Source organism: Penicillium daleae (genome assembly GCF_028827525.1).
Source record: "Penicillium daleae strain IBT 16125 chromosome Unknown utg000008l_segment0_segment0, whole genome shotgun sequence".
In the NCBI taxonomy this organism is placed as follows: Eukaryota; Fungi; Ascomycota; class Eurotiomycetes; order Eurotiales; family Aspergillaceae; genus Penicillium; species Penicillium daleae.
The window spans coordinates 6,697,078-6,724,769 of NW_026623156.1; the positions used below are offsets into that span (position 1 = coordinate 6,697,078).

Sequence of the window (27,692 nt, forward strand, 5' to 3'; positions counted from 1 at the left end):
ACTAGAAACACAGCCCCGACAAGAGCAGGAGCTACGGTATACTGAGCCGATATCAGCTAAAGCTGGTCGCCCCGAGAAGCCCACAGGCCAGTCTTGGATGAATGGAGTGGCTTACCAAGTTTGTCTTCACGACATCGTATCCCAATCGTGCCACAACCATAGCCAGAAAATTGGCATTCGAAGTCAGGAGAGTGCCACCACAAAACGAAAGCGCACAGCGTAGGTAGCCATGAGGAGTGTAAAATTCACCGAATGCTTCTTTCCAGTTGAACTTCGTGTCGACTGTGGACACAGAGTCTTGTTCAAGCCGCAATATAGCTACATCCTTCTCTCTAGGCTTTAGAAACCAAGCAGACTGAGGACCCGAAGGCAGGACGACAGCCAAGATGATTCCACACAATATAGTCAATCCTCCCTCCAGGAAGAAGAGATATGACCAAGGAAAGTAGGAACCACCCTCTATCTGGAACATGCCGTATGCGAGGAGGCCACCAAACGCTGAGGATGCTGTAAGTGCAGCATAGAATACACCGATGCGACTGGCCAACTCTTTACGAGTATACCAGATTGATAGGTAGTAGATGGTACTGTGAAACAATTAGCATCCAGCTAGATAATCTATTATATATAGGGTAGGAAACGGGGGCTCACGATGGAAGAAAACCTGCCTCGGCGGCACCCACTATCACTCGACAGGCTACCAGGTGCTTGAAGGAAGTCACGAAGCCAGAAGCGAGCGAGGCCGCACCAAATATCAATAGCATAGCCGGTAGAGTGTAGCCCGCACCGAATTGCTTCGTCAACATTGTAACAGGTGGCCCGAAAATGATGAATGGAATCTGGTAGTAAGTCAGGGCTTGATTGAATTGGTTCCCAACTAGGTGAAGATCTTCTGCCAGGCCCGCAGTATGAGCGTTTGACATGTTGCTTCGATCGAGGGAACTAAGAAAGGTCAGCAAGATATTGGTATTTTCACGGTGAAGTGGGGGTACATTTTACTTGAACAAGTAGGCCAAGGATAGCAGAGGAATGAGAATGAAGTCTGCCTTCAACTTCAAGCGCTTACAAACCATTGGATCAAAAGTCGTCTCCATCTCAGCAGCACTAATTGATTTTCTCTGTATGTCGACATGATCATTGTCAACTTCCGGACTGGATTTCTTGATTCTTGATTCGTGATCCATTTTTGGTGTTAAAATGGGCTGCGGGTAGACTGAAAGGTTACCAGTGTACATCAGGGCTATTATATACAAGCTCCCTCAACATAGAGTCTCAAATACGTCTACCCCAAGTTCACCTTCCCCGGAATCCTGATAAGCCTCGAGCATAAAACCCCGCATCGGACACGATCGTACTTCTTCCGATTGGTTCCTACATTTTCTTGCAATTTTAATTGGCCGCATTGGCCCTCAAGTTATCTCAAGTGTATCATCATCGGCAAAGCCGATCTATGCACCCGATGGTTGCCACTTGGCGAAATGCGTTATGGCTTTGGTATCCGTAAACATATTATAATGAAATATATAACAGAGTTTGAATGATGTTATGTGTGTCTCTAGAGATTAGGCTCCGTGGGCCATGCGTAGATGAGCGCAGATATCATCCACGTACATCTGGGCCTTCTTAACCACCAGCATATGCATGAACGGATGCGGCACACCAGTGTATCGCCGGACGGTCACTTGCACCCCGTTTTCGACAAGCTTCTGAGCGTAGTGCTCCCCTTCATCACGGAGCGGATCACAGCCCGCGGTGGCAACATAAGTCCTACAAACGCCACCCAGATTACCGTCAATCGGACTCCTGAAGCATCCTGGTCGTGCAGTAACCTCGGCCTTTTCGGCATCAGTCTTTGGATCGTAGAGTGATCTGAAGAACTTCAGACGCTTCCAGTTGAGACAAGGCGCATTCTCATTCTCAGAAACAGACGGATATGGAGAGTCAGCAGGGTCGTGCATATCATCTCCCTTCCACGTTGCTGGGACTGAAAGAATTGCTGTTGCTCGGTTAGCTAAACACTCCTCGTTGCCGAACAATGCGTCAAAGCTTACCAAGCTTAAGATCGATCTTTGCATCCCGAGCTAACTGTTGACACACGGCACTGATGTGTCCACCAGCTGAGATTCCACCAATTGAAATCGAGTCCGGTCGGCCATTGAGCTCTTTGCCATTTTTGACGGCCTAGATATGGGATTAAAATCTGGTAAACTATTGCACCCATGCTTATAGACTGGAACATACCCAACAAATAGCAGCCCAGGCATCATCATGCCCTTTACCAAAGGTGTTTTCTACTTGATGTTAGAGCTGAATGAACGGGCTTTAATAGGACCATTCTCACCGGGTGAAAGCCTATAGTCAACATCCATCACGATGATTCCAACTCGGTTTCGCACCAACATGCAAAGCTCTGCATCACCAGTCAGGTCTCCCAGCACGAAGCCACCACCTAGAGAGAAATTCAATTTTTAGCCGATGTCTGTTTTAGCCTGATTAAATCACAGTACCGTGAAAATTGATGTGGATGGGATACGGCCCTTCGCCGAAAGGAGACGTTCTCGGATCAGGATGATAACATCTCACGGTGAACTCATGGCCATCTTCAGCTTTGAGCTTGATATCCTTGACAAAAGGCTCGTAAGTAAAATCTTGGTACCACGGCGAAGCGAACTTCTCAGGAGCAGCCCGAATATCCTCGATGGTGATGTTGTGAGTCGCCGGTTTGATGGCTAAGTTCTTATTGTAATACTCGACGAAGTCATCGTCTAAGCGTGACAAGAACGCGGGATCGATGGGGGTTGGCAGAGCTTGTGTCGCCATGTTGTATCTTGAGAATCTTCTGAAAGGCTAAGAATACCTAGTGCTTCGTGTGTTTTCTGAGTTTGAGTCTGAGCAAGCCTTTATAAGCCATGAAGTGGATAAGACCTGACGGGTATGTGTGCGCGGCTTTGGCGATCGCAAGATCGGTCCAATTCCGACGAAAGTTCTTGTCTCATTGTCCCAAAATTACCGGGAAATAGGCAAAATACTGGGTGGCTTGGGATCAGTTGACTTCTTACTAACATGAGTTGGATGATAGCCATCGGATGTGAGATCGGCAAAGCCGAGATAAGAACTGTGAACGGTATCGAAGCCGAGCACCCACCTACTTTATATATTGGTCGATATCTAGTGTCAAGTAATATATACTGAGCCTTCAAACCAGGAGTTAAATTTAATGAGCTATAATGTACACGTGAGGACTTCTGAAGAGCGTTAGAAGACGTCACCGCCACTCCATAGATGCAGTGGGTTCCTGACCCTGCATAGATTCGTCCCAAGCACTGATATCGACGCTTTGCGGCCAGCCCTGCATAAGTGTAAACCAGATAGACGACTGATATTCCTCTCGTAGATTCAAATTTGCAGTTCTGTTCAATCTAAGAAGCGAATAGATGTTCTTCGAGATGGTGGCTGGTGGCAAGCCGTCCCCAGGGCTTGGACGGTATTCTGGGGATTGCGGGCTTTGCTCGGGTGGAGTGTTATGTCTGGATGGAGCATCCGCGTGCGCATCATCATCAAGAATACCCATGTATGCAAAGCGATATAATGAGCGCATCTCCTCTAGTTGTCGTAACCAGGTATTTGCAATGTCCCAGGCACCCCGCCAGGATCTGATTAGTCGTATGTAATTTTCAAAATAGGTATCCGCGAGGTCTTTATTCTCCTCGGAGCCATGTTCATCTTGTGTGTATCGCAGCCAAAGCAGTGGGCTGGCGGTCGACAGAATTGCCAGAGCGAGGAATAAAGACTGTCCTTGGTTCTCAAGATCTCGGTCGGTGCTCAGGTAAGTTTCGATCAATTTTCCAACTTGCATGGCATGAGATGTGCATGCCGATATTATAGTTGACTCCCTGTGCAGAAACGACCAGCCGGCCGAATCCATGTAATCGAGCAAAATTGAATGTTCATCTGTCTGGGGCAGGTAGTCCTGGTGCGAAACGCACCACGCGCTCTGCAGAAGACAATGAATCGCCAAATACGCCGTCCCTTGATTGAGGTCTTGATGTATTCTATAGTTCTCTTCGGACCATTGTATGCGAGGTGGTAGGGTATCGGCCCAATGGTGAAGCGAGGCACAGAGCTGGGCGAATCGACTGGAGGGATCAGTCGGCGGTAGCTTTGAGACCATTCGCTCTTGGGTGACATGAAAGTCGGCCAAGTCACTCCATATACAAAGACCCTTAATCAAGTATGACTGGATGCTAATATCTGATGGATTCCCGTCGAAAGTTACCAAAGTCTCGAGAGTGATGCCTCGGGTCTTCTCGCCATAGGCTAGGGAGATGTCACTAGCTGGGAGCGAGATGTTCACATTTCTCAGTGACAAGGTTTGTGGCTTGACCAAGCTAAACGCAAGCAATCTGTCAATTTGCAAGCACGCCCAGAACGTGCGCCGGCGGATCTCGCGTTCTTGTTCGGGGTGTCTTGAGTGGTATTCTTTATTGAGTCGCATGATCTGAGCCATCCGAATGGCGGTCCCAGCATACATCCAATGACTGGATCCATTATCAGAAAGAAGCTCTGACAAGGACAGGATGAGATTTGCCTGGATGTTGAGGACTGTGGTAATGAGCATTTGTGCGATTCAAGAGGATTATTTGAGGTACCTGATGGTTGATCTGAGCTTTCACGAGCAAGGCGTTTAGCCAAAGTCGAAGCATCCTTGTAAACCTCCCGTTTTGATGCCCTCCCAAACTCACGTTGCGCGTCGTGTACAGAAAGGTATCGTGCACAGAGAGATACGATAGCGGTTGCCAGAAATGGATGAGCCATTGCCTTATCCTCGAACTGCGGCCTATATGAAAAGGAGCAAAACTCGTTGCTGAAATGTCTCTTGAAGAATTGACTCAAGCATCGTTGTAATGCTGGACGACTTGGCAGGCCACTGTCAGAGACTGTTATTTCTGGATGTAAGACTGGCTCCGCAGAATGCCTTTGAGAAACTGTCGCAGCCTCTGTAGTTGAAGGAGGATTGCTCAATACTGCAAAAGCAGCCCTTGGCCATTCGCATGGAATCTTTCGTGAGGTACAGTGGCCACATTTTGGCCGCACTCCGTTGCATTTGGTCTTCCGTCGACGACTATTGAAGTTCTCAGAGACCAAGTACAGCATGAAGTCATGTGATAACATACCAAGTGCGACAGGCCTGTGGGGTCCGTGGAGAGCTCGTGCTGACTCCGAATGGCATTCTTGCAGATGATTAGCGTAATACTCAATACTCGTTGAGCGAAGCTGTCAGCAGTGAACTTGAAGAAGCCGACGACCCCCGCCTCGGCATTGCCGATGGATTCCGACGGTACCACGTGAGTGGCTATCAGCCAAACCGCCACTTGGTATGTATATTTCTTTATAGACTTAGACTCGGCCGAAATTGGATGACATCTACAAGAACGACATTACACGAATAACAGTATTTAAATTTAATTGCAGTGGTAAGGAGATCGGATTGTTCGACATTGACTACCCCTAAGGGGTGATACGCGAAAAGAAAGCATCATGAAAATTAAGAAAATGGGAAATGGAAGAGATATCCCATTGATCATGAAAGTTCCAGCAATGTACATACATGGCCCTAGGTCGTTCGTTCCTCGTGCAATTTCCCTCGAACTGATCTCCAACCAAAACCGTACATTCAAAAAAAAGAGGATAATACCAAATCACCAGATGAAAAACCATAGGCACGCTAAGCTCCCAAAAATTCATCCCGTGGCAGAACATCGAAAATATTGAACAGCTTGCCCAGTGAGAAAAGAAAAGGTTAGGATAAATGCGCACGTACAGCGCCGAATAGATGAGAATCGAAATGGGTTTGAAACAAGGATCGTGAGTGTGCAGAAAAGGGATTCGGAGAAAGGCATGTGGTATCTACGTGAGAGCGTGAGCATGACAAAAAGAAAGGTGTTCCGTCAGGACGAGAGGTTGTGAGGGTCATGGCGGTTCGTTAAAAAGGCTGGTTGAGCATCTAAATAATCTGCAGGTAGTTGCTCGGCACCAGGCCTGGGTGGCCTCGACCGTTGGTGACTTCGGCCTCCCACCATCCATCGTCTTGGAGGCGGATGACAGCCAGAACATCACCCTTGGTGAAACCAAGTTCTTCGGGGATAGCGGCAGTGTAGGTGTACATAGCGCGAGCTGTGGGGTTGAAGAAGAGTCAGAAAGGAATTAAGAGGGGGCGAGAAATAGAACACCTGCTTACCGAAATGAAGAATGGGGCGTCCATCACGACTGAACTTTCTTCCTGGCTCAGCAACAGCCAGAGTGCGGCTTCGAGAGCGGCCCACTGGAGGGGGAGCATTGCCATTGTCACCATACTGCGACATCGGCCGGCCATCGTTGCGACGAGGAGAATAGCCATAACCGTCACGAGCGCCCCCGCCGTACATTTCAACCTGGCCACTAGAAAGCTGCAGTTCCATGCCTCCAGCGCTCGAGGGACGGACCTGCTGTCTGAACTGAGGCTGAGGGGAGACTTCACGGGTAGAGGCAGCCGGCGAGGCCCGTCGCCCATAATCGTTGGGGGAGTACGGAGGATCTTGTGCGCGATGCGGCGTAGGGGATTGGCTGTAACGGCTGCGCACACTGCTTGACTGGTATGCTGCTGGGCTCTGGGCGGGACTCGCAGATCCATTGTATTGAGCAGCCATCCGGGTATCAACCCGCGGGGAAGCCACCTGAGGGCTGGCGCTGCGGCGAGTTGCCGGGGCTGGTGACCGGGCGCGAGGGACCTCAGTCCTGGTGGCAGGCGCCATGCTGGGACTGTTGGCTCCGCCTCGCAGCATGCTCTGGGTCTGTCCCGTGTATCGCTGGGTAGTCTTTTGCATCTGCTTGGATGTAAAAGCCGGCTCTGGGGCATCAAGTCGCTTCACAGAAGGATCATTGTACGCAGGAGGAGCACCAGAAGTGCTGCCTCCATATGTAGACGAAGGGGCCGATGGATTGGGTGTCTGGATGCCGTGGTATCGGTCCGCTGACACGCGCAAGGTGGACTGCTTTCCACCGGTCTTCAAGTCTGCCAAAGCACGGGCAATGGGATCCATGTCATCCTCGCCCCCCTTGGGCTGCTGGGCACCTGCCTTAGTATTCTTTTCAGGCGAAGCAACGTCAAAGACGTTGTTGCCGACATTCAGTTGGAAGTTGGCGCGGGGATCAACAGGCTCTGGACTATGGCGTTCAGGCTGAGCTTGTAGAGTAGGTTTGGTAGGGATGGTCTGCTTGGTAGGAGAGCTCCAAGGACTGCGTGAGGAAGATTGTCCTCCAATTGCTGGTCTCTCCTTGTCGTGGCGGCTCTTACGGCGGAAGGGACTATTGCTAAAGAAGGCACTCTTCTTCTTCTGGACAGACTTGTCCTCACTTTGACTCGGGAGAGGCGCACTGTTGGTCGGCTTGGGTGGAGACTTATGGGTCGTAATGGGAGCCTCGACACTTGACATAGAAGTAGGGTTCGACACTTCGCTTTGGGAATCGCGGCTAGAGGGCCGGTACGCACTGGCTGAACTACGTTCCGAAGGTGGCCCAGTGCGGCAGAACATGGTCATTCCATCGGTTGGGTAAGCATTGTGAGGAACCGCGTTGATCTCGCCGTGCTGCTCAGGGTCGTAGTTGGGCGGTAGCTGGCCGCCTCGGCGAAGGTCCAGTGGAGGTGGTGGCTGGGCATTGTGAGCCGGCGCTGGGGCAGGGTGGCCCATTCGCGCAGCGAGTTCAGAATCTGGGTCATGGTGGGACTCAAAAGTTGATGGCTGAGGAGATGATGTGCGGAAAGCTGGGTTCATAGCTCGCTGGAATTGGGCAACCGAGTAGCCTTCACCGTCCTCGATGTCCGACACATCATCATCTTCCTTGCAGAAGTTGATGAATCGAGGGGCGTCCGGAATCTCCTGGCCGGTTCCTCGTTCCTTGATAAAGGAAAGGATATCCTTTTCAACCTCGCAGTTCTCAAGGGAGAGACGAATTTTTTCGCAGGACTAGAAAGTCGTTAGTATGTAAGACCAATGGGAGAAGAAGATTGACATACTGCATCATCGCTGACGCAAACGGTAGAGGCGATGTTTGCATAAGTCCAAAGGCTGCTCTTTGTAAAGTCAAGGCGCTCCTCTTCCAAGTCTTGGAATTTCTGTGATGGCATTAGTTTTGTAACCAGGACAATTTCCCTTTGAAGATAATCACGTACATCGCAAGCAGCCTTCCATTCCTTGTTCCAGCGCCCAGTGGTTTCCTCAAGTGTCTTAACAGCGGCTTCGTATTCGTTGCTGTTTGAAGCTAGTTGAATCTGGGTCTTCTCGAGCTTTGCCTTGTTCTTGCGCTCCTCTTGACCCATCACCATGTGTCCTTGGGCGAGGTATCCCTTAATTCGCAGGCAGTCTTGTTCGAAGCGATCGCGAGTCTTCAGAAACTCAAAGTCAGTTTGTCATGCTTGTAATGAACTCGAATCGAGAAACCCACCTTGTTGGCCAGTTGTGTTTGTTGCATCTTATTCTTATGAAGACGCTCAATACCATCCTGGATAATCTTTCTTCTCTCCTTGATTCCCTTAGAGAACGCGTTGAGTGGCTCCTCGAGCTCTGTTTTCATCTGACTGGCGATCGCGGCGTGAGCCTTCGCAATGGACTCGGTTTCCCCGCGGACCACGTCCAGCGAAGCACGGAGAGATCCTGATTCGGCTGATCCGAGGGACTTGCGGCAGAGAGCTTGGAGCTTTCGGGCGTATTCATCTTCAATGGTAGCTCGCACTTTTCATAAATTAGCATTAAATCAAGAAATTCCTCTCCATCGAGATTGGCGCACCACTGTAGAAAACTTTCAATTCATCGCTTGTAACCTTCGATGCGTGCATGCGGTCCAGCATAGGTTGTAGGCCAGCGTCATCCTTCCCCCAAAAGTTGTTGGCGACTGATACAAAGTTAGATCGAATTGTTTTAGCATATCAGCAAGCATGCATCTCTTACAGGACATGGAGACCGACGGTCCCTCTGCCACGGTCCCAGGCATTGTTGTTGATGTCGAGCCTCGGCCAGCCTTTGCTCAATAATGGTAAGAAAAATGAACAGGTACAATGAAGAACAAAAAAAAAAAATGTCAGGTTGGGTATGATGAAAGGGAAACGCGAAAGAGACCCTACGGTCGCTGAATATTCAGGTGGTTGATCAAGAGGGATGAGGCTTGGAGATGTTTACAGCGCGTCACTCGGGGCAACGGCACTCATGCATCCGCCCAACACTCCGCTTACCTAAGGTGACATCGGCGAGCCCAACCAAGGCAACTAAATTGAGACGCGTCACACTTGGAAGAAAAAGTACGGGTTAGTGAAAAAAACGCAGTAATGAAGCTCGAAAGGCGTTTCCATTCTATTCAAGTTCTATCTAAGCCGTATGGGGCAGTATGTTCAAATCCATTCTATGCAAGCCAGCCCAAATGATAAACGCAGAAGCAAAACCCATTTCCATGAAAAAGATAGAAAAAGAATACACAGTCTGAAGTAATCCTCCTGCAAAAATGAGAATAACGCCGCAAATGTTGCCCTGCTGTCAGATGCAACAATAATGGGAACTGAAAAAAAATATCCCCACAAATGGCAGTAAATGTCATCATCATGTGTCGTAGTACATGTCCGTGTCATCTTCGTCAGGATTCTTTCAGTGAAGCCTCATAGCTTCATGCAAAGTCGTGTTATTCATGCTGCTTCATATTCATGAAGCCTTATCGTCGTTGATTAAACAGCCCTTTACTTAGTAAAGCAGAGCATTGGCAGAAGGAGAAAGAGTGAAGCTGGAGCTGGGAGTGGCCGAGCCCGACACGCTCGCATAGTGCTAGTCGTGGAAGTCCCGAGCGATGAGAGGAGTCGAGATAGGAGTGACAGGCAGGGAACTGCTAGAGCTCCAGCTACCAAATTCACGGGCGACCAGAGAGGGAGTGCTGCTGGCGGTGAAACTGGGAGTGGCGGCGGGAGAAGAGTACCAGCCACGGGCAGCTAGAGGGGAGGCAGTGACACTGGCCGTGGAGGATTCATAGCCACGAGAGAACTGCAAAGGATCGCCAGCAGCCATCAGACCCCGACGGAAGAAGCCTGAGCCATCATTGGGAGGAGGGAAGAAAGAAGCGCCGGGAGGAGGTGCGACATGAGAGTGGGGAGTCGAGCACGGAATTGGAGTGCTGGTCGGAGTTGCTGTCACAGTGACGGCGATGAAAAGAGAAGGAGCCCCAATTGCAGTGGTGACAGACTGGACGGTCTCGGTCACAGTCTGAACTTCTGGAGCAGCAGAGCTGGTAGACTTCCCGTCGACATTGACGACTTGGTAGGTGACTTTACGGCGAACGATCTCTTCTTGGGGATTGGCGAAGGGCGCAGCGTATGTGACACTGAAGGTGGAGAGGGCGATTAGAGCTGCGGCGGAGGAGAAATGCATGGCGGTGGAAAGTTTGAGGTTGAGGTTGTTGATGCACGTATGGAGGTGACGGAGAATGAAATTGAAAGGGCGCAAGGTCGCTGGAATCGAAAGAACGATCAGGAATAGAATTGGTTGCAGTCGTAGCTTGGGTTGGGGTGAGTTGAAAGATGAAGAGGACGAGGATGAAAGAGGTCGGATTTAAAAAAAGGAATCATCGCAATCGTGATCGCAGTGTTGGACAGCATGAAGTATACGCGATCCACACGGCAAGCTCGCGATTGGGTTCAGAAAATCCGCAGGCTGGGATCGGCGTGGCTGGGAATTCGACGAGACTCCGCAATTATCAAAACCAGCCACCTTCTTGCCTCAAATGAGGTGCAGCACGGCTCCACATGGAAACGCCACACGCACGTTGCGAAACGTGCCTGATTATTGATGGCCTCGGGTTGAAACCCAATCAAAATAGCCGTTGCCGGGGAGATCATGTGTTTACATAAGCAATCAGCGTGGCTGGGGGATCCACACGGACAGATTGATGGATACTCATGCTCCGTCATGTTGATGCACAACCCAGCACAATAATCTGCACAAAACCCTGATGCCTAATTGGTTTTCTTAGCGCAGGAAGCAAAAAGCTGGTTTCATTGACTTCATTGGATTATTATTTGCCTCTGATCGACCGGTTACTCGGATCTCACCGACTATATTGATCCTGGATCGACATCTGCCGAGACAAGTCTCAGCCGGTGGCAGGGTAAATTAGATAGCAAGATCTTCCACTCGCAACAGGCCACAGCCCATTCCAGCACAAGCCCAGCCTGCAGTTGGGCGGTTTGGATTCCACCCCAGCGCGGTGACGTGGGTTCGTTCATCGTGGACGGTGGTGAGAGAGGAGCCGAGTTGAGGACGCTTGTCGCCTGACAAATTTCGGGCCAGACTCTGAGTTTCCGCCCGGTATGCTTCATAGAATCGGCTGGCGCCTGAGCTGTCTTTCTCAAGACCAGGGGCCCAGTCGTGGGAAAACCAGGTCTGCTGCCAATGCTGCTCCTTGCTGTAGAGAAGTCGACGGAATGGATTGGTCGCCACCACTTCGCCGCCCGCTGTGCCAAATAGGAGAGACGGGTGGAAGAAGCTACACGGCGCAAGGCTGATCACTGCGCTAGGCATCCTGCCTGCTGATTGAGTCGCAAAAAATTTGTGAATTGGCATCAGCCGACCAAAATCGTTCTCATCGTATGAGTATACCGACTGAAGGATAGGAGAATAGCTAAGATGGCCAGGAGCCTGCCGCTGGCGCACGGGAGCCGTGTTCTCACTCTCGGGGTTGATCATGGACCAGAGCCTTGTTTCACCGTCAATAGACGTGGTGGCAATAAGATGTGAGTTGGTCGGATATGCTGATGTGATGCTGAGCACATAGGACGTATGGATGGGCTTGTAGAAATACGGGATGGGTTCCATGTCGGACGTGGGCAAGATACTCCAAATTGCCACGAACCCATCAGAGCATCCCACGGCAATGTCAGTGGGCGAGAGCCATGTTAAACATGAGGAGACATTGGACGGCGATTTGGCTTCGAAGACAGGCGACTGGAACTTAACTAGACTCCGAGCCCGTTAGATGTGCATTTCCTAGAATTATTGGAATCGCCAACCGCACTTACCAAACTCTGTCTTCTTGCCAGGATCTAACTTGACGTCCAAGACCCTGATCTTTCCGTCACCCCATATCCCAGCCAGTAGACCAATGGTTTTTATACCGTTTTGGTCGTCCTCTTCTCGCTTTTCTCGGGCCATGGGACACCAGGCTATGCGGCGAATATCGCCCCAGTCAGTGCAAAGGACCAGCCGAAGCAGTGGCTTGGTCTCCATGTCAAGCGTGCGGGTTACAAGGCCCGCCTGTTTTCCCTTGAATTCCCACAGCTGCAGAGCACAGGGGTAAGAGGGTGCTGGTCGGAATGGCGAGAAAGGTTCACTCCCGTGAGAAGTGTGTTTCTCCTTCTGTTCGGGCGTGATTAGAGTGACAACGGCCAGATATTGGGAGATTCCATCCTGGTTAGGAGCCCACGCCAAACATTGAATCTTTTGCCCAAAGCTGATCAGCCAGCCCTCGCGGACTTTGGTACTGGCCCGGTCGCTCTTCTGGGCTTTGGTATCTCCCCAGGCCTGGTCAAAGTTGAGAGACTCGTGGTGGCCCAGGTGAAAAACTTTTTGGTCATCGACAGGCCCCATGAGAATAGTGTGTTTTCCTTTCTTCGCCTTTGGTAGATATTTCCGACGCGCATCCATTTCCTTCAGTTGTGGTCCAATTGACTGGGCTTTTCGCAGCTCCGCTCCAATGACTTTGTCGTAATACCAGTCCCAGCCCGAGGTTCGTTCTTTCTCTATTTCCTCTGGAGCGACGCCCCAAGTTGGCCCGTACTCATAATCATTAGCTGTTGATTGGATTTCCAGAGTATGGCGAGTGGGAAGACAGGTATCCACGCCTCGAGCCCAACGATCACGCGTGAAAATAACAGCGAGGAGGTCTCTGTCATCGTCACCAAAGGTCGAAATGTAATGCATAGGCTTCGACACGTTCTCTCTAGGATCGACACATCCACGAACACGCGTCTCATTCGTAGGAGCCTTAGTGCTTCGAGTGGTAGCTCCACTGCTCTCAAGGAGTTTCTGCTGGCTTTGCACTCTGTTCAGTCGAGATCTTCCGCCAGGAGTTCTTGGAGTCATGGGGGTGGCTACGCGTTCGTCCATGTCCATTTCGTCCATATCATCAGGATTATAGGCTCCATTTTTATTCCCATCATCTGCCGCATCCTCGTCTTCCTCTTCCTCTTCTTCCTCATCGTTCACTTCTCCAGCGACGAATTCGTCATCTGACGCGGAATCATCACCGCGCCGCCGCTTTCCCTTTCGAGTTGCAGATTTCCGCTGCTCCTCAGAGTCAGACTCATCGGTAATACCGGCCGACTCGAATGGATCATTTGTATAGACTGCCCTTGGGCCCTTAAGGCGGCCTGATCTGCGAGCAGAAGCCATCTCCAGTGAGATGAGAGTGGGGCACCGTGAATATTCTAAAACGACGATCCAAAGCCCCTGAGAGCCACAGTACTCCTTTCAGGCAGTTTACCGATAGACAGCAGCAGCAGCAGGTTGTATGTGGTGAAGGATGGAAAGCGTGGGAGCTGGAATGTTGAAGCTGCTTGACGGATGGTACTTGTGCCTGAGGCAGCTCACCCACAGCGCTCGCGGGAAGCTTGGGATGGCGCTATCCCCGATCAGGATGCGTCCATAAGACAAAGTAAAGCAGACCTCGTCTGGTCGTCTGGGAAAATGGTTTTCCTCAAGGGGCTGTTTTTATCTCAAGATCTCGGACACATTAATTCTGGAGAATATAATACAAAGGTGATATCATGGGCAAATTTTGTTTGGGGATGATGGATGACTAGCCATTTTGTTCTTCCAGATTGCCTTTTATGATTCGTTCTGCTAAGGTCAAGTGCGCTGATTAGTTATATACTGTTCTCAGGCTGACTGAGTTCCGTCATATTCTTTTGGTCTTTTGTATAAGTATGTCTGGAGCTGTGCCATAATAGTACCTTTTCAAGTACGGATGATCTGATCGCCCACGATTGGTATGCATGTTTACGCAAACCAATTCTACTTTCTATTCTTGCTATGTCTAGAGTAGCGAGATTAAATTATCCTAGTTAGTAGATGAACGTTGGTCAACCTATTGAGTGGAGATATTTGTTTCTATCGTACATGAAGCCTGGATCCCACGAACGAGATCCTTCGTCAGGGTTCAAAACTCCCTAGGGGTCAATAGAAATTTATTTGCGCAAGACCCGCAACACCACATTATTTTGGAACCATTTCCGAAAGAATCTGGTCAAGGTAGCGCTGGAGTGTAAAATGTGTGGCCTCAGGAAACTCCTTTAGCTCGCAGTGAGGGAGACGCTCTGCAAGATACCGCATCATCTCGACCGGTGCATTTACATCCTTTGTTCCATGCCAAATTCTAATCTTGTTGTAAGTCACATCCTCAAATTTGATACCCCAGCTGGATGTCAGCAGTTGAGCGTCGTACACAGCTGGGCCTGTACCCTGGCGGAAAGCTTCCAATATCTGGCGAGCTATGGTTTCCCTTAACTCAGCAGCAGGTTTGTCTGATGCCTGTTCTCCCACATTTTTAGCGAGCGCATCATCTATCTGCTTAATTGCAGAAGGCGACGACAAGGCCCTCCTCAGGATCCAGAGTAGAAGACCGAGGACCCCTCCATAGGCAGAGGGCCAAGAGTGTGCCGTGAAAGCACTAATTCGGTATGGTAGAGACATGTGGTGAGCCCCTGCCTCCCATGGACCTGCACCACCCATTATTCCAACTGCTGAGAGCATCTCTGGGGGCAAGCGATATGCACATGCTAAGGTGTATGGACTCCCACCAGAACCGCCGAGGACTGCAAAGCGGGTCAACCCAAGATGCTGGGTCAATGCTTGAACATCAGCTGGCCAATCCAGGATCTTGCGATTGGGATCAAAAGTTGTAAGACCATAGCCATTGCGATCTGGTGAGATGATGCGAATATTATGGCGCTGGGCTATTTCATCCATACCTAGCGTCTCGAGGCGCGAGCTGGGGTATCCATGCATGAAGAGAAGCGGGTAGTCACTGGATCGCCCATGCTCAGCGAATCCTAGAGTACGGCCATCGGGTAGGCACATAGTCTGACTTTCACGTCCACTGGTAGTGGCCGCAGTGCTGACAAGGCGGATCGAGTTTCCTCTATAACCGCGAAGCAGTGGTGGAAGAAGTCCTGGGGCGGCATTCATGGTGGGCGGTCTTACGGTGGAACGAAGTCGTCCAACCAGGCGACGCATGACTCTTCAAGGACCTCCATCTGTAAGCATCTGTCCGGGCTCAACTAAGGTCCGTGTTCAGGCCAAGCCCGCCCCAAGACAAGCGTCTGGCCCCCAAGCTAGAAAGGAGATCCCGTTTTGTTGGCTGACATCAGCGAAGGTTCGGGGATCTTTCAGAGCTAAACAGCAGCTAAGCAAAGCCACAAAATACGGGGTTCTTCCTCATCTGGTACCTGTCCTGATCGAATTCAGATGTGATAAACAGCTGAAATTCAAATGTCATGCCGAGTGTCCTTTCAAGGATGATGGATTGGCGTTGAGCCCCACGGTGGGCCGGGTACGTCAATCATCAATCGCCCCGCCGCCTTCCTCTCATCCTCCAACTCTTGACGGTTATTCGCGTTGTTGCTAGAAACAATGTCTTCGAACCCCAATCGTGGATTGTCACATCGTGGTGTTCTCCACGAATATGTATGACCCGTCCTGCTTCATTCCAGCGAAGCAATTGAGCTGACCCTTGTAGGCTCCCAGGCTCGTAGCCTTTGAGTTCATGTCGCCCACCAAGGCGAGCAGCAAGCCAAATAGCTTGATTTTCGTGGGCGGACTGACCGATGGATTCTGTACAGTCCCTTATGTATCAAAACTTGCAGAAGCTCTGGAAGAAACGAATTGGTCACTATTCTCCGTCCTTTTGACCTCTTCCTACAATGGATTCGGAACCAGCAGTCTCGACAGGGACGTGGAGGAGCTTGGCAAATGTGTGCAATTCATCCGAGACCTGAAAGCCGATCAAACGCCCGGGGCACCCTCAGTGTCGTGTAAGATCGCGATCATGGGTCACTCAACGGGCAGTCAGGATGTCCTACATTATCTTCATGCACCTAACCCTCTGCCGAAGACTAAATTCGATATGGGACTTCAGTACATTGTTCGCCCGGAGCTAGATGGCGCAATCATGCAAGCTCCTGTCTCTGACCGCGAAGCTATTCTCGATATTATCAAATCTGCTCACAATCCAAACGAAACACGAGATGCCTATGACCGGCTGGTGAACGCTGCCAAAACTCAGCCATTGGCCCATGATGGGACGGATTCTATTCTTCCAATGAACATGATCGCAAAGGTCGGCCTACCTGGTGATGCGCCGCTCAGTGCTCGCAGGTTCCTTAGCCTCGCCAGCCCAGACAGCCCGGCGAGCCCGTCGGATGATGATCTCTTTAGCTCCGATCTGAGTGATAAGTGTCTTGGGGAGACCTTCGGGGCCATTGGATCGCGCGGTATTTTGCAATCAAAGTTGTGTGTGCTATACTCTGGCAGCGATGAATACTGCCCGTCATGGGTAGACAAAGAAAACTTGATGGGACGGTGGAAGCAGGCCACCGAGGCTGGAGGTGCCAAGTGGGATATGGAAACCAGCGGCGTGGTTCCTGGCGCCAGTCACAATGTCAAGGACAGAGGCCAGAAGGATCTGCTTGACCGCGTCCTCCGGTATTTGAAAAGTATCTGAAGCGAGTGACATGGTAAATGAACGAGATTGATACTACGGGAACTTTGGAAGCCGTCAGATCATTTTGATGATATTACAACCCACACAGGGGAACCAACAAATATTGTATTCTACCAACACGTAAAAAATTGCGAGACATGCAAACACCACCCAATAGCCACAGAAATTTGTAAGGAGAGACGAGGTAATAGATGGGGTATAAGGAGACTCGGACGATGTCCATCTGTGGGCAACGTTTTCAGCAGATAGGGTCCGAATAAAAGCGCAGGGATCCTTTCAAGCCATTCGGTTCACACAAACACCTTGGTGAAAAGGGTTAGACCTTCAGCCACAGGTTGAACACGCCCTTGAGGTACTCAACGATCTCGGATCCGCCGAGCTTACTTTCACCATACAGGCGGTCTACAAAGGTGATAGGGCATTCCTGAACCTTGTAGCCCATCGCCTTAGCGCGAACCATCATCTCCATCTGGAAGCTGTAACCCTTGCTCTGAGTGCTGGTGATGACCTTCTCCAGCACCTGCTTCTTGTAAAGACGGAAACTACCCGTGAGATCGCTGACCCCAGGCATCAACATGACGTCGGCGATCAGATTGGCCGTGCGCGAGGTGAACTTGCGGAAGAGGTCCCAGCCATAAACACCACCCTTGATATCACCACGGTTCGCATATCGCGTGCCGGTGACAATATCCGCGTCCGTCTCCTTCTGGATCCTGATCATCTCCGGGATGAACTTGGGGTGGTGGCTGAAATCGGCGTCCATGATGATAATGAAGTTGCCGGAAGCGAACTGCAGACCGTGAACGTAGGCGGTTCCCAGGCCGAGCTTGCCCTGGCGGGGCTTGAGGATGATGTGTTCGGGGCCATAGAGGCGCTGGAGCTGCTTGGCGATGTCGAGGGTACCGTCAGGGGAGCCATCGTCAACAACAATAATTTCCCAATCGAGGTTGCTATAGTCAAATGAGGACATCAGTATTTTCATATCTTTCCCTGGGTGCAATTGGTGGTCCTTACTTCTCAGTGAAGGTCCTCTGGATCAACCAGGTGATGATAGGGAGGTTGCGCCGTTCATTGTAGGTGGGCAGAATGACCGAGTACTTGGTCTTGGTGGCAGCCATTTTTCCGAGTAAATCAAAAAAATTGGAGTTCAGTGGATGTCTCCAGGACAGGCGCAATTCAGAAATAGAGAAAAGAAATGAATAGGGAGCGAATGGCTAACAGCTTGTAGCTCCGTTGAGAACCCCCAGACGCGCCAACTCGCCAGATCCGGAGTCCACCGCCTTGGGCAGAATCCGATAGCTTATCGCGTCCCACGAGCTTTCCCCGACTTCTTGAACTCGTTCGGCCTGCTCATCTTTAGTCGCTTACCTCAATACAAAGATGGCTTCACCAGCTTTGCATCAACGCAATGCATCTAGATGTGAGTCTGCCATTATCAGTGGTATTTCTGTCGACTTCCTGATCACGGTGCTGACCATATCAGCTTCACGACCCCGCAGCTCAACACGCGGTCCTTTGGATGTATCAGACGGGTGAGCAATGTACCTATGGCGTTGAAATCATAAAGCGGATCTGACATAATGGAACTAGCCCACTCTCAATCTCGACATTATCCATCTCCCCAACCATGGAAAAACATACACTTCCTCGGAACGACGGCCTCTCCTGTTCTTCTTTCCACGAACTAGACCCTCTGGCTCCAGATGACCTGCCTGAAACTCTCGGCAAGGATCTCTCATTCCTCCTTCGCCATAATATATTTCATCCTCTTTCACATGTTGATATACCTCCACCGCTCCGCTCCGAGTTCCTTGTTCTAAACCCTGGCGAACCACTCTCATCCTCCCTCGGTCTCCTGGAGAAGCTACTCTCCGAAGGTCGTTTTCTCGTCGCCGCACAGTTCGCCAGCTCTATCCTGACGTCCTCCTTGATCTCGCCTACGGATATCAGATTGATATTCTCCTTGTTTTACACGCGCCTAGCTTGCCTGGAGTTATGTGGGAACACAGTGCTGGCAGCCCAGGAGTCCAAGGCTCTGGAGGATCTCAATTCCACATTCTACTACATTGACTCCAGTTTCGACGACTCCGAGGTTGGTAAACAGCATGAAAAGCCTTATCCGCACCTTCCTCGCCACATTGTGCCATGGCCACTTCGAATATTGGCGGTGCGACTTCAGAGCATTGGATTCGGGGACTCCCGTAGGAGTATTGGCGGCTTGTATGAGATTGGCCTGGAAGCACGAAGGGAAATCATGAAGAAAGAAAGCAGTGAGGCTGAACGAAAGATTTGGAGAGAGAGACTGGCAGATCTTGGGATCCGAAGCGTCAATGCACTGGTAGAAATGGGCGACCTAGATGCGGCGAAACGATCACTCGAGGCTCTCCAGGCCTCAAATGAGGATACAGAGGCTATGAAGCTAAGAAAGGCACTTCTGTTCTTGCGAATAGGTGACCTTGATGCCGCGGAACGAGCTTTTGGTGATTCCCGCGAGTCGAAGGAGGCGGCTCTCTTGAAGCCGCTTCTGAGCATGTCAGAAGGTCGCTATCAAGACGCAGTAACTGAGTGGCGAGCTCTTTACGAGGACACACAAAGGTCAGATAATGCTCTCGTCGGGCAAAATTTGGCCGTGTGTCTTCTATATTCTGGAAGACTGGACGAGGTATGTCAAGCAATCTCTTCTCTGCTAAAATCCACTCACTGACAGAACACTAGGCCCGCCAGCTCCTAGAGGCCCAGGTCTCCGCCAGCCAGTCCTTTGGCAGCCTTATTTTCAACCTTTCAACGGTCTATGAGCTCTGTTCAGATAGTGCTGGGAAACTGAAGGGGCAACTGGCTGCTACCATCGCAGAGCAACCAGTATCTGGCCAGACCAATTTAGACCGGCCCAATACTGACTTTAAGCTATGACACGACTGAACAAGCATGATATGACAAATTCAGGTCTCGAATGGATTGAGTCCAACCTCCTTCCTATATCAAGCGCCCATGCGAATAATAATGCCCAACTCCATGAATGAATGCCAAGCCGATAGGAATAAACATAGAGGGCAACCCTTTTCACACTGAACACCATGCATCCAAATCCATGCAAAACAGACACAAAAAACGCCAAGAATGCACTGTACAAGCAGTCTTAAGAGCTCACTGTACTCGGCTGCGCTGGCTCCGGCTTCGCAGGAGCCCGCGTCTTCGGTCGTCTAATGACAATCTTCTCGCCTTCCTTCTCCCAGCCGAGTTTCTCGACATCAACCAGCTTTTCCCACGTCCAGCTCTCGTCGTGGCCTGTGCAACCGCCAACAATCCAGCTCACATGGACATTGAGGTACGCACTACCAACAGCCTTGAGCGCGTGTCTCCGGACTCGATCCACCGCCCAGTCCATCACTGCCTGCATATACGAATCCACCATCTTGCGCACTCGCCAGAACACGATCCAGTTATCGTGCATCAATGCGTCAAGAGCCCGGTCAATGGATTTATCGGAGAACGCGAACTCCTTGCGTGCACGGGCGCGTAGCTCAAAGGCCGAGACCATGTCGTCTTGTCGACAGGCATAGTCGAGGATCAAGTACGAGACTATCTCTTTCACCTCGGAGTCCGGCAGCGGGTGCGATCGTGAGTGTAGCCTATCGAGGCTGTAGCGCAAAGATGGGAAGTATGAGGGAGGGTGTTGGGCGCGTATGGACAGGCGAATGGAAAATATGTGGACACGCTGGGTGAAATCAATAGGTGTCTCTGAAGCGGTGGCAAGAGTGGCTTCACGGAGCTTGCGCAGTGAGAGTAGGAGGGTGGATAGTTCTGATGAAGGTGGGGGGATGCTTTTGTCTGCGGGGTTTCGTTTCGAGGAAGGCAGGGCGGCTGGGGGATTCGAGGTCGCATCGTTCGAGGCGCTCGTAGGAAGGGATGTGAAAGCAGCGTTGAGGTCTTTTGAGTGATCGGCGCAAAACTTCATATACCGCGCCACGATCTTGTCATAGTACTCGTGTTGAGCTTGGAAAGTGAGAAGCCTGCCATACACCCTGTTAGTGAATATGCCAATGGGGTCTTGGCTGGCAGCCGTACTTCTTATCTCCCTTGGACACGAATCCGACATTTTCTAGCGAGTCGGCCACCGGCTTCAACCGGCTTCCCTGCGCCCTGGACTGCATTGCGCGTGAGGGCACGAGGGACAGTTGCGCGGGGAGGAAGCGGGCCGCTGCTGCTACAAACTACAAAGTGCGGAGGTCATAGCGCCAGATGCAACAGTTATGTCATGTGAAGATAGTGAACCAGATAGGATTCTGTTGACCGCCTTGGAAGTATACGTATGGAATGAAGCCATCCTCGATTGGAAGTGCCAGCTCAGGGGTCCCCATGTCTGTTATAGAGGCTTCATAAGTGTTCTTCGTGGTCGCAAATCTTCCGTATTGTTGAATAGATCCAGGTACTTGAATGATCAGCGTCAAGAAGCTACTTCTAGATAGAAAACACCAACATAAAAGGAAGGCTTCCCAGCTCTTAAACCCCCAGTTTTGATCTAGCAATTTGGATATGCAACGATTAACCCACGTGCATCCGTATCGAAGTCGCCGGAGATTCCCTGCAGTAGTGTCACTGACATAATGCCGCATCATCCAGTCCACAGTGGAGTTGGGCTTTGTTTCCTGACTACTAACTAGCGTCGCTAACTGTCGAAGACGTTTCATGAACCTTAGTGGGTACCTTAGCTTGAAAACCTTGCCTCTCTGCGTGCGTTGTTCGCTATCTAGAATCCGTTAATACCATGTCCGTAAAGAGTCGTCGGCTAAGGTGGAAATGAGATCCTGACGATCCTGGTCCGCTAAGCATAAGGAGAAGGCAACGAGAGATGCTTTGTGCCTTAGGTGTCTGGCCGATAATTCCAGGGCTGACATGGCGGGGATGAATTCACATGTGCTTACTAAGTATGTACCGAGGTGGCCTTATTTTCGTGGCGTAACAATGTTTGACTCATTTGCACCGAGGTTCCCAACGAGGCAAATCTTGTGGAGTCCCCAACTACTCAACGCTCCCTTTTGTATATAGATTCCCACTTTCTCTCTTTCTTCGTTCTGCTTCTCATTGGAATTTGATAGACTACAGACTTACGCAAACCCGTTTGTTTGCTTACCTACCTTGCATATCTCGAGGCTGATCTGCCGATTTGTCGACTTTAACATAGCCCGGCTTTCAGCCTTGCATCTGACTTGCATGTGAAGTGACAAGATGTCTCGCCAACGCCGTTCTGTTCAGGAGAAACCCCGAGATACGAGAAGCCAGACCGCTGAAGTGGCTAACTCGGTCCTGGAGGTGCCACCCAAGGTCATGAAGAAATTGCTTCATTGGGATGATCTACCCCATTGGCAGCGCGATAATCATCATATCCACACGGGATACCGACCAGCCTCATCTTCCTTTCTAGCCTCGTTCCAGTCTCTGAGCTACCTTCACAATGAGTCGGTGAACATCTATACGCATCTACTACCGGGCTTAGCGGCTATCCCGGCCGGGTATCAGCTATATCGCATTCTCGCGCCTCGCTATGAGACCGCAGATGATTCGGATATCGTCGCTTTTGCCTGTTTTTTTGCTGGGGCTTCTTTCTGCCTTGGGATGTCCGCCACCTACCACACAATCTCGAATCATTCGCCCCGCGTGGCACGTATCGGGAATGCTCTCGACTACATCGGCATCGTCGGCCTCATCGTGGGTAGCTTCGTACCCAGTGTCTTCTATGGGTTTTACTGCGTTCCCACGCTCCAACATCGATATTGGACTATGATCTGTAGCATCGGGTTAGGCTGCGTGTTTGTTTCCATTATGCCCCAGTTCCGAACTCCCCGCTGGCGACCCTTTCGTGCAGCCATGTTTGTCGGGATGGGCCTGTCGGCCATCTTCCCCGTACTTCACGGGGTGGCTCTCTTCGGGGTGGATCGCATGCGCCAGCAGATCGGTCTTGGCTGGCTGCTGCTTCAAGGCTTTTTGTACATTCTCGGTGCGGGTATCTATGCAGCACGCGTGCCGGAACGGCTGCGACCGGGCCTGTTTGATCTCTTTGGCCACTCGCATCAGATTTTTCATGTGCTAGTGGTATGCGCTGCGGTGGCCCATCTGACGGGGCTGCTGAAGGCATTTGATTATCGGCACAGCGGGAGTGCCGAGGTTTGTCGGATTTTACGCGGCTGAGTCGTGACGAACATCCATGAGAGGCGAGAAGGGGGCTGGAGCTTGGGGGCAAAGTTGGACAACAGGCTCATGGCTCTTGGGTAACATATGATGACACACTGAACCTGCGGTGTTTACAAGAGAGACGTTCTCATGTCCTGCCGCGGGTTGATCCAGGTCTGGAAAGGTCTTTGTGGTTCCCAGCTGACGAGCACCCGGTTCGTGATGTGCAACAATGACCACGATGAGAATTAGCGGTGGACAGCCTCTGGCGTTGTGCGTCCGGTCAGCCGAGTCAAGACGGACCCAAGGGTTCCGTGGCATTCACATGGGACTCTCGTTTTTTTCTGGAGTCCCTGGATTTTCAATTGGAGGGGAAAACCGGGGTGAAGTGTCAGGTCTTACTGGTGACAAATCAGCTGCAGCCATGATAAGTCCAACGGCGCGGCGCCCGTAGGGCTCTCCACGATGAAATACAAAGTGGAAATGCTGATGCCGCTGAAATCTCCAGTGGCCGGGTGCGATTGCATCAGTGTACGACGTGTGGGACCCTTTGGGTGTTTCCAAAGACAGCAATCGAACCAAGGAACGGAGAGGGGCAAAGAGCGCAATCCAGCAGACGCCTATCAAGGTCCATTGTGTTTTCTACAGAATCGGGCCAAACTCCAGGGGGAGCAACTGGAGCATCCACTCGAGTCGCCTTCGCTTCCCTCTATCCTCGTTCCGGTCAGATATCAGAACCTGCGTACCCTCGGGTTGTCTTAGTCAGTACAACGGCCGGGGGATGTTGGAAGAACCCTTTTGAACGTGCCAGTTGGCACCCGCATGCGAGGTTGATCAGATGGGAACACCTAGGGTTTCACAGCGGCTGACGCCTCCATTGCGGCTGGCGTCGGGAGAGGGCTCCAAAATGGGAGTGTGACATTCCTGAGATGGTTGGATCTTTCGGGCATGAATCTTGAGCTTATTCGAGCTTGATGAATTTATATAGACGAGAACCTGCCAGGCCGCGGGCACGAAGGGATGGTATGGAAAGACTCTACACGTGTTGATCTATACAAGTCCATGCTGGGTATCTTGTATAATCGCTACGTGGATGTATACCTTATATATCTAGCCGAATATCCTTCTTTTTTTCGTTGCATCTTTCCAATATTGCAGTCACTGCTTCATCCTGCTTACTGCCGATCATCCTTATCCTCACATTTGGTAGACCCCATGTTGGCTGGAAAAGAGAGGCCCCTCGCTTCAACCACCATCACGACAACCCCCTCGCGGCACCTTCACTGTCACACCAGATGATTGCCGACTCAATTGGAGCCCAGCTTGTGGGAGGCGACGCACCGAAACTCCGAACCGCATGCGAGAATTGCAGACAATCCAAGGTCAAGTGCAATCTGTCCGGCAAGAACGTATGCACTCGCTGCCTCCGGAACGGGCTGCAATGTCAGTATGGATTCGCCAATCGCTCCGGCAAACCAAAAGGTAGTAAAAACCGAGCGACACTGAGGAAATTGGGTCAGTTACCGGAAGAAAAGTCGCCTGTTCGGGGATATCGTGGTAGTCAGCTGGGGCCTCCCAGTATAGATCGTGAGCCACTTGTGACCACGGGCTATTCAACGCATTTGAGTGAGCCGATTATCGATGACGATGTAGGTGATTATCTGTTATTCTCATCTGATGCATTCAAGCTAATTTCTCTGTCCCCGTTGGGACACAAAGGTCTGTTTGATTCAAGGCCCATCGAGTCTTTGGAACAGCCCGCGAGGTCTTAGCAATGTAGCATTGGATACACCCATATGTCCTCCACAAATGACAGCAATAGGTGGTTCACCCTTCGCGGACTTTGTGGACGCTTGCCCTCCCCTCTCTGTCGGTCTGGGGTACCCGCAAACTCCAGTGACACCCACGTTTCTCGCATCGGATCCACTGGGAGATGGTATGACAAGCCCGCCACTTAGCGGTTCCGTGTCTTCCCCTCATACAGGCCTAGCATCGTGCGAATGTGTGGATATGCAGTTGTTCCATATGAACCGGCTCAATCAACTACTCGTCGAGTCCCAGCCACTCCGCTTCGATCACAGCTTGCAGACAATGAAAGCAACCTTTTGTGCTGGACAAATCTTCTTACAGTGCAGGATATGCGCCAAGGATAGTTCCAATCTGCTGCTTCTTATTTCGGTACTGAACTTGACCCTGCAGCTGTTCGAGTATTGGATATCGCGGGAGATTTCTCGAGCTCCACAGGCAGATTACGGGGTTGATATCAGGTACGGATACTATGAGGTTTGCCACGAGGAAAATCACCAAATACGCACTTTCCTACTACGGGGACTACTCCTGCAGTGTAGAGAGTTGCTTTCCCTTCTCACAACGTCGGTCAATTCATCGTATCTGGACGCGGAGAGCTCGACTGTGGCAAAGGAGATTACTGGAGAGGCCGATCATCGGCCCTGGTCCTCTCCAGGCAGTCTCTTTACCCCTTTTCCCGACATCGACCCCGAGTTACTGAGTCAGAATGATTCTGAGAGCACTGGTCTGCTGCCCATCGTCGCGGGCTACAAAGCAACTGTAGATGCATTTCTTCGGTCCGTCTCGGCGAATGAATGCATTTGCGGATCCAAATATGCGGAGGAGTCTCTTTAAGTCTTGGATTTAAACATATTAGCATGAGCCGGTAGGCTTATGATGATTGGAATGATTTGTTTTTGCAATTTGTATTCTATGCCGGGGAGGGCCAGTTGCGGACGGAAAGTCAATTGAACCGTTTGATTCCCAGGAGCTCGACAGTACGCGCAGGTAGGCTAGTCAGACGAATTGAATGTTTAAGTATTCAAATAGCCTATATGATGCTCCTGCATAACCTTAGTATTACGTTGTTTTGCATAGTATGTTCAGTGTTACTGCCTATGTGTGTCCCATACTATCTCCGGCCTTAACCCCAACCCCACACTTTCGGTCCGCGGCGAGCCTCGGCATTTCTGGACCGAGTTAGCTCGCAACCTGCACTTTGACCACACTGTATAAGACCCCATCCGTCCTGTTTCCCCTCACGCCTGCCAAACCCACAGTTTAACAAAAAGTCAAGGCACTGCACAAAAAGGAAACCAGAGCAGAACAAGATACTACACAACCATGGCCCCCTCCGACCGTCTCAACCAGGTCAACAAGCACCTCAACTACCCGGCTGGCATGCTTGCCGGCCAAGTAGCCATCATCACCGGTGCGGGACAAGGCATCGGCGCCGAAGCGGCACGACTCTTTGCCAATGAAGGTGCCAAGGTGGTGGTTGCTGATATTGACAGCAGTACGTGTGACCCTGACTGACAACCGACACCGGTTGATGACTACCCTCCCCGCACAAGGCGAGACAAGCATCAGCGTTGGCTTGATGCTAGTGTATCCACCCTGGCATCTACATTCAAAGATGAGGGGGTTTGCGGCAATTTGAAAGGTCAAGTTCAGAGCTAATTCATCCACAGAGAAGGCGAGTGCCGTTGCTGACGCTATCAACGCCGCCGAGCCCGGGCGTGCGCTGGCCGTCGTCGGAGATATCACGGACGCGAGTTACGTCGAGACGCTGGTGAAGCGGACGGCCGAGTTTGGCGGTGGCAAGATTCACATCATCATTAATAATGCCGGGTTTACCTGGGATGGAGTGATTCACAAGGTTAGTTTCTGCCTCACTGGGGTATTGTACCAGGAAAGCCTGGCCTCCCAGTAACAAAATGGATTTGGCAAATGCTAGTATATACATGCATTGATATGCTGACTATTTCACTCCTCCCACCCACACAGATGACCGATAAGCAATGGGACACCATGTTGGCCGTGCACAACACCGCGCCATTCCGCCTCGTACGTACTGCAGCGCCGTACTTCCGCGTCAAGGACAAGGAGCCCCGAGTCATCATCAACATCAGCAGCACGAGCGGTATCCACGGCAATGCGTACGTACCACGTCCTACCTACCCTTCCCTAATCACCCTCACCTAATATCAATACTAACACCGTTCCTTCCTACAGCGGCCAAGCCAACTACGCCGTGGCCAAAGCCGGCGTCGTCGGTCTGACCCGCACCATCGCCAAAGAATGGGGTCCGGCCTTTGGCGTCCGCTCTAACACTATTGCCTTCGGTTTCGTGACTACCCGTCTGACAGCTGCCAAGGAGGCCGGGGCGTTTATCACCGCCCCTGATGGTACTAAGGTTGCGCTGGGAATTCCGGGCAAGCAGTTGGATTCGAGGAAGGGTGATGATGCTGCTGCAGCGTACCCGGATATCCCGCTGCGCCGGCCTGCGAGTCCCGAGGAGGCGGCGAGGGCGGTGTTGGGTGTTGCTAGTCCATATTTCTCGTATGTTAATGGCGAGACTATTCGTGTTACTGGTGGGAGGAACATGTAAATATGATAATTGGGGTGGTGGAAATGGAAGGGATGTAGGTGATGTTGGCTGTGTATGTACTGTAGCCTGTGGGAGGGCGATGAATTATTTTATTGGTGGGTTTAGGTCAATTATACCACGCCATCTTAAAGCTACAACGGAAAAAGTTACAGGGTCTCCTCCATTCTACATCTAGAAAAGCTTGCCTGGCACAACGTGGAATTCTTATTCAGGTTCAACGGTCATACCTACTTAAGCTATTGAACTACCCAATGTCCTTGTGTACTTCTTTACTTATGTTTCAACGTCAGCTTTCATCACACATACAGTTCCACGCAACGAAGCTCGCCAAGCTCAC

The 27,692-nt window shown here is 51.0% G+C and overlaps 14 protein-coding genes across 14 annotated transcripts; 5 read left to right on the plus strand and 9 right to left on the minus strand.

Moving 5' to 3' along the window:
- Positions 1 to 52: 52 nt before the first annotated feature.
- On the minus strand, positions 53 to 1,184 carry N7458_010897 (uncharacterized protein; the record flags this gene model as incomplete). Its single annotated transcript, XM_056914279.1, has 3 exons — positions 53 to 587; positions 652 to 942; positions 1,000 to 1,184. 3 exons carry the CDS (start codon positions 1,182 to 1,184, stop codon positions 53 to 55), a joined length of 1,011 nt encoding a protein of 336 aa, XP_056763128.1.
- Positions 1,185 to 1,562: 378 nt separating this feature from the next.
- On the minus strand, positions 1,563 to 2,820 carry N7458_010898 (alpha/beta hydrolase; the record flags this gene model as incomplete). The annotated part of the gene is made up of 5 exons (XM_056914280.1): positions 1,563 to 1,984; positions 2,052 to 2,181; positions 2,242 to 2,291; positions 2,342 to 2,449; positions 2,508 to 2,820. 5 exons carry the CDS (start codon positions 2,818 to 2,820, stop codon positions 1,563 to 1,565), a joined length of 1,023 nt encoding a protein of 340 aa, XP_056763129.1.
- A 445-nt stretch (positions 2,821 to 3,265) lies between these two features.
- Positions 3,266 to 4,618, minus strand: N7458_010899 (fungal specific transcription factor domain-containing protein; the record flags this gene model as incomplete). The annotated part of the gene is made up of 1 exon (XM_056914281.1): positions 3,266 to 4,618. The coding sequence occupies one exon, from the start codon at positions 4,616 to 4,618 to the stop codon at positions 3,266 to 3,268; it is 1,353 nt and encodes a 450-aa protein (XP_056763130.1).
- A 1,386-nt stretch (positions 4,619 to 6,004) lies between these two features.
- N7458_010900 (formin-binding protein HOF1) lies at positions 6,005 to 9,027 on the minus strand (the record flags this gene model as incomplete). The annotated part of the gene is made up of 6 exons (XM_056914282.1): positions 6,005 to 6,174; positions 6,239 to 8,003; positions 8,054 to 8,431; positions 8,482 to 8,768; positions 8,824 to 8,928; positions 8,985 to 9,027. 6 exons carry the CDS (start codon positions 9,025 to 9,027, stop codon positions 6,005 to 6,007), a joined length of 2,748 nt encoding a protein of 915 aa, XP_056763131.1.
- An 818-nt stretch (positions 9,028 to 9,845) lies between these two features.
- N7458_010901 (uncharacterized protein) lies at positions 9,846 to 10,442 on the minus strand (the record flags this gene model as incomplete). Its single annotated transcript, XM_056914283.1, has 1 exon — positions 9,846 to 10,442. One exon carries the CDS (start codon positions 10,440 to 10,442, stop codon positions 9,846 to 9,848), a length of 597 nt encoding a protein of 198 aa, XP_056763132.1.
- Positions 10,443 to 11,183: 741 nt separating this feature from the next.
- N7458_010902 (transcription factor TFIIIC subunit TFC6) lies at positions 11,184 to 13,460 on the minus strand (the record flags this gene model as incomplete). The annotated part of the gene is made up of 2 exons (XM_056914284.1): positions 11,184 to 12,025; positions 12,089 to 13,460. 2 exons carry the CDS (start codon positions 13,458 to 13,460, stop codon positions 11,184 to 11,186), a joined length of 2,214 nt encoding a protein of 737 aa, XP_056763133.1.
- An 822-nt stretch (positions 13,461 to 14,282) lies between these two features.
- On the minus strand, positions 14,283 to 15,254 carry N7458_010903 (alpha/beta fold hydrolase; the record flags this gene model as incomplete). Its single annotated transcript, XM_056914285.1, has 1 exon — positions 14,283 to 15,254. The coding sequence occupies one exon, from the start codon at positions 15,252 to 15,254 to the stop codon at positions 14,283 to 14,285; it is 972 nt and encodes a 323-aa protein (XP_056763134.1).
- Positions 15,255 to 15,698: 444 nt separating this feature from the next.
- N7458_010904 (uncharacterized protein) lies at positions 15,699 to 16,788 on the plus strand (the record flags this gene model as incomplete). Its single annotated transcript, XM_056914286.1, has 2 exons — positions 15,699 to 15,752; positions 15,805 to 16,788. The coding sequence occupies 2 exons, from the start codon at positions 15,699 to 15,701 to the stop codon at positions 16,786 to 16,788; spliced, it is 1,038 nt and encodes a 345-aa protein (XP_056763135.1).
- Positions 16,789 to 17,104: 316 nt separating this feature from the next.
- On the minus strand, positions 17,105 to 17,906 carry N7458_010905 (dolichyl-phosphate beta-D-mannosyltransferase; the record flags this gene model as incomplete). The annotated part of the gene is made up of 2 exons (XM_056914287.1): positions 17,105 to 17,738; positions 17,803 to 17,906. The coding sequence occupies 2 exons, from the start codon at positions 17,904 to 17,906 to the stop codon at positions 17,105 to 17,107; spliced, it is 738 nt and encodes a 245-aa protein (XP_056763136.1).
- A 509-nt stretch (positions 17,907 to 18,415) lies between these two features.
- Positions 18,416 to 19,698, plus strand: N7458_010906 (uncharacterized protein; the record flags this gene model as incomplete). Its single annotated transcript, XM_056914288.1, has 2 exons — positions 18,416 to 19,450; positions 19,504 to 19,698. The coding sequence occupies 2 exons, from the start codon at positions 18,416 to 18,418 to the stop codon at positions 19,696 to 19,698; spliced, it is 1,230 nt and encodes a 409-aa protein (XP_056763137.1).
- A 226-nt stretch (positions 19,699 to 19,924) lies between these two features.
- On the minus strand, positions 19,925 to 20,939 carry N7458_010907 (uncharacterized protein; the record flags this gene model as incomplete). The annotated part of the gene is made up of 2 exons (XM_056914289.1): positions 19,925 to 20,798; positions 20,854 to 20,939. The coding sequence occupies 2 exons, from the start codon at positions 20,937 to 20,939 to the stop codon at positions 19,925 to 19,927; spliced, it is 960 nt and encodes a 319-aa protein (XP_056763138.1).
- A 1,075-nt stretch (positions 20,940 to 22,014) lies between these two features.
- Positions 22,015 to 22,974, plus strand: N7458_010908 (hemolysin III family protein; the record flags this gene model as incomplete). Its single annotated transcript, XM_056914290.1, has 1 exon — positions 22,015 to 22,974. One exon carries the CDS (start codon positions 22,015 to 22,017, stop codon positions 22,972 to 22,974), a length of 960 nt encoding a protein of 319 aa, XP_056763139.1.
- Positions 22,975 to 24,251: 1,277 nt separating this feature from the next.
- On the plus strand, positions 24,252 to 25,599 carry N7458_010909 (Zn(II)2Cys6 transcription factor domain-containing protein; the record flags this gene model as incomplete). The annotated part of the gene is made up of 2 exons (XM_056914291.1): positions 24,252 to 24,609; positions 24,692 to 25,599. The coding sequence occupies 2 exons, from the start codon at positions 24,252 to 24,254 to the stop codon at positions 25,597 to 25,599; spliced, it is 1,266 nt and encodes a 421-aa protein (XP_056763140.1).
- Positions 25,600 to 26,088: 489 nt separating this feature from the next.
- N7458_010910 (SDR family NAD(P)-dependent oxidoreductase) lies at positions 26,089 to 27,355 on the plus strand (the record flags this gene model as incomplete). Its single annotated transcript, XM_056914292.1, has 4 exons — positions 26,089 to 26,260; positions 26,436 to 26,623; positions 26,752 to 26,903; positions 26,980 to 27,355. The coding sequence occupies 4 exons, from the start codon at positions 26,089 to 26,091 to the stop codon at positions 27,353 to 27,355; spliced, it is 888 nt and encodes a 295-aa protein (XP_056763141.1).
- Positions 27,356 to 27,692: the final 337 nt, after the last annotated feature.